The following is a 12,251-nucleotide window of genomic DNA, read 5'->3' on the forward strand; positions in this document are numbered from 1 at the left end:
CGGGGACGAGGCAGCGCGGCCCCTGGGGCTGCCCGCGGGGAAAGCGGCGGCGGCGGTGCCGCGGCGGTGAGTGGGACGGGGCCTGCGGCGCTGCTCGGGCCCTGTTGCCGGTGCTGGGGGGCTGCGGGAGGGAGAAGCGACGAGGCGGCGGCGTCTGGGACTGCACCGTCCCGTCCCGTCCGGTCCGTCCCGCCGGGAGGCAGCGCGCCGTGGCACCGGGGAGCCGGACTCGGCGGGGCTCGCTGACAGCCCGCCCGGCTCCACACCCGCCTCCTGTTGCTCGGCGCGCCGGGGCAAAACGGCGCCGGGACAGCGCGGTCCCCTCACGGCCCCGGGCCGCCCGCCCTTGTAACGGGGGTAGCGGGCACCGCCGGGGCCGCAGAGCGGGAGCGTCGGCAGGGCTCGTCCTTGCCAGGACAGCTCCCTGGGTAGTACGAGAGCTCCCTGTCTAGTCCTAATACACGTAATATCGTCGCTGCAGTAACTGCAGCATACCTCCCTAAATAATAAACGCTAAACGGGTAATGCCTTTTATTTAGCTTCTTTCAGAAAATCGCATCTGCGAACGAGTGCCAGCCTGGTTCAGCACTCAGCTGCATTCTGCAACTTTTCTTCCTCAGATAGATGTCAGGCTCTTGCCAAAGCCGGTTGCTCAGCGTTACTGTCACATTTCTTCATCGGTAGGTCCCCACCGCCAGTACTCTACTGCRGTTTGCAAGGTCCTTGTTCCTCTTCTCCCTTCCCACTTCTCTCCCCTTCAGACCTATTAGGTATATCCTAGCTTGGCTCTGATTCCCCTTACAGGGGTCTGACCTTGTCTCACATTCTCTTTTTTAGCAGTTAGAAAGTTTCCTAGTTTTTCCATTATAACAGCAACTTATGTTCTGTGCAACTACTGTATGASAAGTTCCCCCACACCTCAATCTATAGTAAGGCTTTAGTTTCTCTTACACTGTTTTTTGTCATCTTTTATTCTCAAATCCTTATTGGTTTGGCCTTGTGTGAGTTTAGGTCTTTGTCCAGGAAAATGTTATTTRTAGAAATTGATCTACTCAAATAGGTTAAAAGCCTGAAATCTGCAGAAGTTAAGCATGTATGTGATGACTAATTGTGAAAATTACGGTTGCAAGACACTGCTTCATTTTGCAAGTTCATCAGAGCAAAGATRCCTGTCTTCTCCTTTGCCTCAAATCTAAGCTGTCTTGAATCATTAATGAAAAATAAAATCACTRTGCTACTCTTACCACTTCCTTGCTTTGGATATTACTTTTCAGCCTTTGGTATGTTGTGTGTCATTTGAAAATCTTTGTACACAGTGCTTGTTTTCCGGGGAAAGAATTTAAAAAATGCCACAAAACTTTAAAAGATCATTGGTTGCCTTCAAGTGTTTTCCTTCTTTTCCTGAAAGTGTACCAAATCTGCGGTTGTTGAAATGCACATCAGCTTGGCACAGTCTCTGTGGCTGCCAAATGTGTGAGCCAGTTGGATCTCAAGGAAATGTAACTTATTGTGATCAATCCCGTGGTGACCTTTTTTTTCCACAAAGAAACAAACATCTTTTGGTGAGTCACAGTAACATTGTTCCCTACAAACTAGCTGTCAGGAAATGGAGTCTGACAATGCAGATGGTCCCTCTATAAAAGCAACTTTCCCCTACACCCAGTGCTGTTTGTGAATCATCAGATCCGGAGTCCCCTCAAATTCCCAAGGAAGGCAGAATTAGCTACCATGCAAGGTGCGGTACTATGGTGCTTGCCTCTCTTGCTGTATTCCTGCTGATAGTTCCAGTTCTTCCCTTCAGCCACATTTCACTGCTCCTCCTTTCTCTGTCATCTTGCTCAAGACTTGTACCATACTTCCAAGTSTGTTCCTGGCACATGGGTCCTCTGTGTGGCCTTTGTGCACTACCCTCATTGAAAAAGTGTCTAGCTTTCCTTTGGGAAAAGCCATTTTTTGTGTTCCTCCACTAATGTGTGGCATACAAATCATCCTAAAACCTGCTGAATATACTTGTGGATGCTTGGCCTCAGARTGTGGCTGTACCTGCATCCACATGACTTTGGAGAGCAATTCCACTGCCTGAGGGGATACTCCACACCTGTACTGCAGCTTCAGGAAGATAACTAGCTTCTGTTGGAAACAAGGTTTTTTGCTGTCCTTTAATATATGTATACRTATTAGTCTTGTTATGTGTCCCTTATGTAATTTTTTTTTTTGCTGTTTCCCAGTTTCAGCCCAATATGACATAAGGAGAACAGCTTCAAGGTAATTAAGTTCCTGCAAATTTTGTAGAAACAGGCCAACAGGGAAAAGCAAGTCTAAAATCAGACGCTTGCCAGTTTTCCCCAGTTTTTAGCTCAGTACTGAGTGATACATTCATATGTGACAGCCTCCATTTGGCAATATGAAATTTGGTAAAAACAAAGCTGTTAAAAGAAAGGGAGAAGTATTTTCTGGGTAAATGCTCCTGAACTGGCATCTCCCTTAAAATTTAAAAAAATACAAATAACTCTGATTTGACACACTGTATCTTGAACATGGAAACAGAAAATCTTGGTACAGCTTAGTGTATAGTTCAGTGTATACTTTAAATCAACGAAGGAACATAGTTCTGTAAGAGATCTGATTTYCTGAGTTGGCCTGGTCACTTTGTTTTTACATCACTCCATCTCCAGAGCACAACTGCTGTCATTGTTCTGCCAGGCACCCGTTTGCACTAGTACAGAAGGGCTATGGTCTCAGCTAGTGTCTGTAGATTTATTTTATTTTGACAAAATTAGCCAACAGTTTCAACACTGCCATCRTATAAGCATCATTCCCGTGCAACCAAGCAAAAGCAATGATTATTCATCCTGACTCAAAATAATGTGTTCTGGTACGACAAATCCCGATCATTTGTACGATCATTTGTAGCAATGACGAGACACTGGATTTCTGTTTTGCTCTGGGTTTTCTTAACTTGTTCTACCATATAGGCAGGTGCAATGGTGTCCTTAGAAAGAGTGCCCTTATGGCTGGATTGTGTTTGTCCACAAGGATTGTGGGCCAAGTTTTAATCATGTAATTAAGGTATGTGAAAGGAAAAAAGCCACATTGTAAGAGGAAAACATCTTGAGTTCCAGGAATGTTAACACAGGTTGTAACTGGCAAGGGAGTTTTTTAGTTGACACATTTTCTGTATGAAGACAAAGGTACCCAGCACCTGAGATCAACAGAATTAAATATCAGCTCCTTCAATACTGCTTTTGAGTCTGTCTGAAAATGTTGTCACTGTCTTTGGAGTGTAGTAAGTGGAATACTCTTATTCCTGAGGGAGAATACCTCTTAGGGTAGTGATTACTGATGGTCAGTAATGTCYCAGCTTCTTCAAGCTGCAATTCTGTGAAATTAAAACATGCAAAACAAGTCATCAGTGTCCTTTTTGATCATGCAAGTCTGCTCTACAAACAACTGAATGATAGGAATTGTGCCTTTAGTTAGTATTGGTTAAAGTAGTCTGAAACGACAGAAGAAAAACTGAAAAGTTTCATTGTGTCATCAACTGCCATTAAATGCAGTGTTTAAAATTCAAAATTCACCCTGATATTAATTAGTTATAGGTCCCAATTGTCACATCCTCAAATTTTGCTTAAATTTCGGTTTGAAATATAATTTCATTGTCTGAAGCTGATATTGGYGTATGCAGGCTTTTCTTATAATACTTCCATGACTAGCTGCAGTGTTGTCAGCATCAACTAAAACACAGTCTTGTTCTTTTGTTTGAAAGTTTACTTTTCTTGTTTGTTCTCTAGTGTTTGTTGAGGGCATAACAGTCGGAGTATTAAGGAAATGGAGTCTTTTAAACCAAAAGTAGAGATCCTTACATGAGGATMTCTCCTTATACATTCTTCAACAGAGCTGGAACTTAGGAGTTCATGATAATGTTCCTGTATTGCTGATAAATTGTATCACAGGATGGTACTGCCTGCATTACAAAAATTACTCAGAGAGTTGTGAGCCCTGGGGTGTTTAACTTCAGTGGCCCCACTTCAATGCTGAGAAAGGATGGTAGGTCTGACAGGGATGGTGGCTCTCACTGACACCCCATGTCAGGTTAATAAGCAATCTTTGATGTCTCTGTGCACACAGCTTAATTGTATTTCAAGGAAAGTGCAGTGATTTCAAGGGGGAGTGGGAATATTTGTTTTCCTTCAGCAGAACTGACTTTTCATGTCTCTGCTGTTACAAGCTTCTTTTCTGTTACACTTGAACAAAAGACCTGGGCTTGATATGAAGTCCTTCGTGTCAAGGGATTTCAAGGGAATTTCTGCTTTGACTACAACAGGCTGGGGATTACGAGGCAATCTCAGCCATGGGGTATCACTGAACAGGTGCGTAAAAAGCATACTGGAAGAAATGAAGAGATAGCAGGAAACAGGGAGAACCAGGAGATTGTAATTTGATTGGAATTCAGGTATCAAGCTGTGGCTTGTTTGTTTTGTTCTTGATCAGTGTTTATTTAGTGGCGCTGAAAGGTGAAATAACTGCTGTTCAGTTTCGCTATGCAGAAAGTCTTTTGAGAAACGTGACAGTAATGCTTGGGAGCACAAGCACAGTGAGAGGCCCACGTGGGATAGCTTGTGTGGGGAACTTACTGTTACACATAGTAAATACAGTGCCTGTCAGCAGGGAATCCTAGACACGCTTCCCATGAGGCTACAGGCTGCTCCCCTTGCAGCTGATAATGATTATAGTAACTAACAATAGAAGGGACCTACAACAATCACTGGGTCCAACTGCCTGACTACTTCAAGGCTGAGCAAAMGTTAAAGCACATTATTTAGGGCACTGAATACCTCTTAAACCCTGCCAGGCTTGGGGCATTGACTGCCTCTCTAGGAAGGCTGTTGCACTGTTGACCATGCTGTCAGGCAGGAAGTGCTTCCTGACAGCCAGTCTACACCTCCCTTAACGCGGTTTTGCCTGCCACAAGTTTGTTCTGTGAACTTTACGGAGCGTGTACAGTCAGAGGTTTAAAATGGGACCTGTGGTGTTGGATGCTTTGTGTGTTGTTGGGTCTGGTGCTGTCRAAGGCTACCTTTGAAAGACAGATGCTGCTGAGAGCACCAGTGTCTTCATCTGTGGAACAGGACACTAACATGTCACCCCATAGGGCACACTTGATGTGTGTGGCAGCTGTGTTGTAGGTACCAGGTGGGAGGGTGTCACAGGTGTGACAGAGTAAACCACCCACGGTGGATCTGGGTACTTGGTTTTATTCAAAAACCAAGATTGGTGTTTTCACCCTAAAATATTATCTCACATACTGACTCGCCTACTCACTCATCTGGACTGGCACAACAGCAGTAATAAATTAAACTGTGAAAAATGTGTAGGGGTTACTTTTGGCTGTTTTYTCTCCACCTCACATAGAAGTGATATGTGATTTAAAGCATTACATGCATATGTAATTTGTTGTAATGTAATATATGTTGTTTTTCTGCCATTATAATGAGACAATTGTATCATAAAAACATGTGTTGTCTCTGACTCAGGAGTGATTTGAGAAATGTAACAGCTGGTCTTTATCCAGGCTCTGTACCCCATTGTCCGTGCAGCCTGAAGAAGTTCAGGGAAGCTGAAGGCAGAAAGTGTACAAACACTGATGTACCCACTGCATTTTCAAGTCACTTAAATGCAAAGGCGGGGTCATGTGACAAAACATACCCGGGCCTTAAAGTTTCTGTGAGCAAATAAACATAAACATTGAAGCTGTTGGTTCTTCCCCAGGCTGTGCATTTCCTCTAGCTTAGATGACTGATTTTTCTTAATGCAAGAGTCTTTGCATGAACACTCGAGTCTTGGGTTGGGGTTATATGAATGGCAGATGACAGTGGCTGGCAAATGTAGGTGATGTTTCTTATGTAAGTCAGCAGAATTGGTCTGTAGCTGCAGCAGGTTAAGCACAGGCTTTGTGTGAAGTGTAAGACTTTAACACTGGCTAATAACACTGGCTCAGTAAACACCCCAGACGCGCATTAATTTAGATCTCCAGATTAGGAGAGCACCCAAGGAAGAATTTATTTGTTACCTTGTCTTTCAAGTCCGCAGGAGTCAGGGCAGAAATCTTGGCTCTGTGACAGTATTGCTCTTGGCTTTACCAGAGCTGGTGATTTTCCCTTGTGTTCTCAGATTATAAACCTGCCGACTCCATTAGTTGTGCCTCTGGTGTGAAATGCCAGTCTACAGAATATGACTGCAGCCTAACAAAAAGGAAAAGATTTCAACCTTCTATGGGTTGGGTTTTGTTTGTTTGTTTGTTGGTTTATTTGTTTGGGGGGRAGGACCCCAACCAATTTTTTTGGTTGGTTGGTTTGGTTTGKTTTTTTTCCACAAGACAAATTCCTGTCTGGGATGGAGCTATCAGCAACCCTAAAGGTATTTTTGTCTTCAGCATTACTTTATTTCTCCCCTCAGGTGTTTGCTTGTCCAGCCATTGCATATTGTGATAATATAGGTTGCCCAGAGAGGCTGTGTAGTCTGCTCTGGAAATACTCTAAAGCCATCTGGACAYAATCCCAAGTAACATTCTTTACCAGGGAACCCTGACTACACTGGGAGGTTGGATTAGATGAGCCCCAGTGATGCCTTCCAAACTCAGCCATTCTGTGATTCTGTGAATACCTCATGATGGAGTAGAGCTGGTGCTGTCATTCTGGTCTGCAGAGTGAAGTAGTATTTACTRTCTGATGAAAGAGCTGAAGGTGTTTATAAAACCCATTTTTATAAGTAATCACGTCAGCACGTTTAATCCCAATACTTGTAAAAGCCCTTTTTTTTTAAAAAAAAAAAAAGTCCTTTTATTGTTGAATAGTTGTAGTTAGTCAGTGCTGAGGAATCTATCTGGATGTGCTTCCGTACTCCACAGGTAATAGTTTTCTACAGTGCCCTTCCTATGTCAACTATCTCTGGTATTTGTGAAGTGCTGTTATTGCTAGTAGCARGTTACACCTTAGTTTGGGGATTTGCAAATAGATGTTTCTCTCAATTAAGCAACTATATCAGCATCTAACCCACTTCTGGGTTCTTTTAGTCTTGCTCAAATCAGATCTGCCATTTTTCAGAGTTTGGTTTGGTGTATGGGTTATGTTTTTAGCTTGTTTCTTTTAGTGCTTTTTTTTTTTTTTTTTTTTTTTTTTTTTTTTTTTTCTGTTTTTCCTTGCTTTATGTATTGGAGCATAATGATGACCAAAGCCAGACCTTTAAGATGCTCAGCTTGCCAGGTGGGACACCTGAATCATTAGGCTGTGCATAATGATTAGTTCTGCATAATGATTCATTATTTACATAGAGTGAAACTGTGTAAAACCAGAAAGAGCAATCRAGAGCTTGACACCTGTCCGTGCTATCCCTGCCAGTACCTCCAAGACCAGTACTTAGGTCAATATGATTGCATGATGTGGGTGTTCCTTTTCTGAAAAGTCCTTCCACTGCAATTTCAGACCAGATTCTTTGGTGAATAGCAATTGCATGGACAGTCCCTYTATATCAATGTTATTCTAATCCACAACTAGAATATAGGTAGAAATATGATCTTCCCCAGAAGATGTAAATTTTGATTCCCATACATCCCCAAGCTGCATTTCCTTTGTAACTGAGAGAGCAGCTTTTCCCTCCAGCCTGCCTGTGGTACCAACTTCCACTAACGCTCAGCAGATGTTCCCCTGAGCACTTCCATGCTTTTTCTCTCAGCTTTTCCTCACATACAATCCTTCCCATATCCATGTCATGATCCTCACTCAGATTCYTCCTTAAAACATTTTTTGCTGGAATATCTATGAAATTTGGCCATGATTAGGCCATGCCTGTGGCTTTTCATGCTACTACTGCCTCAGTGCTCCTATGCATGTCCCCTCAGTATCCATATTCTGTTCTCTTCTGCTTCAGCATCAACCTCTGAACTGAGGATACTTGTTCACTACTGCAACGTTGTGTAGTGCTGGGTCACAGCTAGGACCCAAGCTTCTGCAGAGTAGTAAGAATATAAAACACAGTTGCAATGGTTGAGGAAAAGTTTTTATACTGCTGCTCTGTGTCTTACCTGAGGCGTTTCATAGCTCTTTGTCAGAGCTCAGATGGCACTTTATAATTTATAGCCCTTGCAACCCTGCTGTGGTAACAAAGTCTGTGGGACAAATACATCACTGGCTGCTCGAAAGTGCAGATGATTAGTGGGCAATGAGGCCAGTCTGCCCAGAGTATCACTTACAGTAAATTAATCAGTGGGGCACTGTAGCCATTTAACTCCGTGGGCTGCACTGGGTTTGCAGAAATGTTTCCTTTGCAGTGCCCACGGGCTGCCAGGTAATCTAAGATCATCCAACAGATGTTACAAGAGTTACAGCTACAACAGATGTTACCACAGTTCCAGATGTAACTGAATCCATATTTGAACATAGAGATGTCAGCCTAAAGAAGGGGCCACTCAAATGCTTTGCATTACCATAACAGAAATGATTGTTGGCCAGAGGAGTGGGAAAAATAGTTTAATCCATTGCTGAAACTGTAAATGGAGTTCTTTGTAAGGAAAGAAGAGAATGGCAGGTCAGATGTGGGAAAACTTGGAATATGTTGTTGAACCTGCTTTCCTTTAAAAATATGGAAAAATATAAAATCAAGTTTGCTCTAAAGGGAATTATGCTYGAGTGGTAATCTGGTATTTATAGATTTTAAATATGTTGTGGTGCAAATTTACGGAAAGTTTTATGGGGAATGCTGCATTTTTCACTGTTAGTTTGATCCTTTCATTTCTGCCCCTAGCTTGTGGCTGTCTGGTATGCACCAGGGGAGCTCCTTTACTTTCTAAATTGGAGTCATCCAAAGAGACTGATTCTTTTCTTGTTKTAGAAGCTGCTGTGCATAGCTGATGTGAGCCACATATGCTCTGCTTCCTCAGTACTACTAGTTTCAGTGCTTTTTTAAAAATTAGTGTGTTTTAAGAGGACTATGGCAAATTTGCACTGACTGTGGATATACCACAGGAGAGAAAGAACAATGGAAAAGCGATGAAGGGGGTCGCTTACAGGCATTTAAAACTCCACCATTCAAACAACACAATTCTAAACCAACTCTGATTTGACTTTCAGATAAGTGGACGAATCTCCACTTTATATTSCCCCAGGCATCATATAGTTTAGTCTGCAAGCTGATGTGTTTTSAGATGTTCTTATCTGGATGTATTTTGAGATGTTCATATGGTTTCTAAGGATTACTCATGTTAGCAAAAGGCTAACAAGACAGTTGGAAAATATCTGGTATATCAGCTCCCTCACTAGAGGTATTGTCAGCGTAGCTAACTCTTAAGTAGTTCTTACTCTTCTGTCCCTTGAGGTTTTTTTCACCACTGGTGGCAGAATTCTGTGTTTGGTTGGCTCTGCTGAGGTCACCATTGCACATGGGGATCACAGCCTCACTGAGGCTACTGATCTCCATTAATTCTCTRTATTAGCAAATTCACAGGGTTAGCTTAATCCACATTTTCTATTCTACTGTCGTTCTTCCACCTAGATTTTTATTCATTGTTGTTCCTTTCTTAAGTTTTCTGCCATGCTGTTCCCTTGTGCTTCCTGATTCCAAAATGGGTGGAGAGGCTCATAGTTTTATCCCYGTTTGTATCTGTAGCTTCTAAATTGCAGGTAGAATTCAAACCAAAGTTTTCCCCATGTTTTGCTTTCACTKATTTCTCCACCTATCTTCCATATTTTTGTTGTTATTCTAGAAATGCTGCTCAGTGTAGTACAAATTTGACACACAGCAACTGAAAAACTAGAGAGATTGTTGGCCTCATGGACTCTTGCTTTGGATTTACACCAACTTGAGTGAGTGGCATCTCTTTTGGTCCTGGAGTGTATTAKATCTACACCATTAGGATGATGCAAATGGTAGTGGAGTGGGTAGACCAAACCAGTGGGTTTTATTGAATGTCTAAAAGCAGACGTACCCAACTCTCCCAAGGGAGAGTTCTGCTTCATATTTTCCAGTAGTTTTGGGGAATCAGAAGAGGAGAATTCATCATGTGCTCCATCACGAGAGACAGCTAATGCCTGCARAGTGTATTCCATTCAGCCAAATTGTGCAGCAGAGGTATTTCCTGAAAATACCAGCTAACCTCCTTCTTGTCTTGCACGGTTGTAACTGAGAGCAGAATCTAGATTAGTGTGTGAGTCTGTGAAGGGAATCTCCTGCTAGAGACCTTGAGAGTGAAAAAAATGGAAGATAAAAGAAAATTATTATTATGTTAGAGGATGAATTAATGATTTTTAAAAATCTCAGCTCTGATGTACCTGTCTGCACTTTTACTTCTTGCTGGTCTTCATCCTGTGTATTCTTGACTAATTCCCATTCAGTAAACATCTGTCAGGCATAATAATTTCAAGCATTAATCCTTACAGGAATTAACCAGCTTGTTAGTTGATGACCTGAACTAGATAGTTTCTGGGGATTATTGCTATTTAAATCTCACCTACTGTTTTAAACAGTGGCAACATGACCTGCTCTGGGTTTCCTTTCTTTCTTTTTTTTGTTTTTTTCTGCACTGATAAATCTTTAGACTGCCATCCCCTCTTTCACTCCCACAGCACAGGAGGAGGCAGAGAGGAAGTCCTGTACTTCCTCCTGCATTAGTAAGGAGGAAGCCACTGGTTTCTCTTCGTGCCAGACTTGTTCGTGCTGCCAACTGTGCCGAATCTCTTTCTAATGCCCAGTGGAGGCCAGGCTGGATTGTGGTTGCCATGCTGGGAACTCATCAGGAGCTGTGATGGAATCACCACAGACTTTTACCTACYCTTTTTACCAGATTTCCCAGAATTTTGGTAAGGGCTTTTTACAAGGTTACTTTTATTTCATAATGAAGTGAGATGATTGTGACCAGGAAGCATGTCTGTGTCTTTTGGCTGCGAATAACTTCTGCACTCATTTTCAGCATTGCATTTAATTTGGCAGTGGCATGGAAGTGTTAGAGATACCAAGAGTCTTGAAATTTCAAAGATTGGAATTCCAGTGAAGGGGGAAATAGAAGTCAGAAGAAAGGCTGCAGGAGAGCCATGACTGGGGGTTCCAGCAGCACGCAGCTGGTGAAGGGCGCCAAGGGCAGCCCGTTCGCGCGCTTTTCTCCAAAGCCAGCCCACGCCTCCCCTCCCGCCTGGTGCCAGGACCACGGGGTGCTGGTGGAAAGGGTGGGAGAGCCCAATGCAATGAAATAAGGCCTGATAAATTGTTTTCTGAGCAGCAGGCCAGGATGGGGAACTTCTTCATGTAAGGCAGGAGAAAGGAAGCCAAAATACCCCTACCGTGGTGTGCACCAGAAGTGTTGGAGATAAGGGACAGTCCGTCAAGTTAATTGAGAGAGGGTGTCTGTTGGGAGCTGGGAGTGCTGCTGGTGCTCAAGACATGATATTAACTTTTACAGCCCCAAAGCGTTTGCTGAATTGGGACTGCTGAGGTCCCTTCTCTGAAGTTTGTGAAATAGTGTGGGTTTAAGGTCGCATATATAACTGTTGAAACATGACCTGGGGGTGTGCAATAGGTAAAAAAGGGGATTGAAGAAATAAAGAATTTTTTAAAGTAGGGAATACAGCTTGCAAAAAAAAATGTTGCTTGTGTTGTGCTTATTAACTCAAACAAGGTCATCAGAGGCTCTGCTGTGTGGTGGCTCAGCAATAGTCCTCATCAGAGGTGGACACATTTTCCTTCAGGAAGATGATAACCAGCTTCTCCTGTTTTCTGAATCAACCTTTTCCAAGGTACCTGCTGAGCCCTGATCTGTAAATTCAAGGGGAAATAGAGAAAATTTTCAGTAAAATGAAGTGTATTTAAAATCCAGCAAGTGTTTGTGTTATCTTTAGAAGGTGGCTTTGGAAAATACTGAGGAAATACTGTTAATTCTTTTAGACCAAAGTTAAGTTTGTGCCATGATGTATATTACACCTTGTAGAAGAATTATGTATTACTTGGGTTAAACAAATCTATAGCTTTATAGCTATACCTTTTCCTTCTTTCAAGTGTTTGCGAATAAGTAGTGCTAGGGCACGTCTGCCAGTGTGTGTGTACAAATCCTGGGCTGATTTGAGCCCCTGTTGCTCTGAATGTATCTCTGTGTTAGCTCTCTGGCAGCCCCAGGGATATGTCCCATAATATTTAGGGTGAATTTTCAAACTTGCTGAGAAGCAGCACGCCCTGAGGCCCCCTTGGGGTCCGAATAGAGTGGAGCTGCC

General features: G+C 42.8%; 1 protein-coding gene across 6 annotated transcripts in view; it reads left to right on the forward strand.

Annotated features, from left to right (window-relative positions):
* The first annotated feature begins 8 nt into the window (after window positions 1-8).
* SYNE3 (spectrin repeat containing nuclear envelope family member 3) overlaps window positions 9-12,251 on the forward strand; it is a 63,677-nt gene continuing 51,434 nt past the window's right edge. The window contains exons 1-2 of one of the 6 annotated variants that reach the window (XM_057382978.1): window positions 9-66; window positions 540-680. Coding sequence is in view for 2 of the 6 variants with exons in the window: in XM_057382979.1 (XP_057238962.1) it covers window positions 10,796-10,850 (55 nt within the window). In the remaining 4 variants the exon portion in view is untranslated. Of the gene's footprint in view, window positions 67-539; window positions 681-1,389; window positions 1,563-10,670; window positions 10,851-11,635; window positions 11,781-12,251 lie in introns of those variants that run through there. The other 5 variants (XM_057382975.1, XM_057382977.1, XM_057382979.1 and 2 more) reach the window with 5 other exon arrangements.

Source organism: Malurus melanocephalus, unplaced genomic scaffold, assembly GCF_030028575.1.
Source record: "Malurus melanocephalus ecotype Western Australia unplaced genomic scaffold, MMel_1.1 scaffold_597, whole genome shotgun sequence".
In the NCBI taxonomy this organism is placed as follows: domain Eukaryota; kingdom Metazoa; phylum Chordata; class Aves; order Passeriformes; family Maluridae; genus Malurus; species Malurus melanocephalus.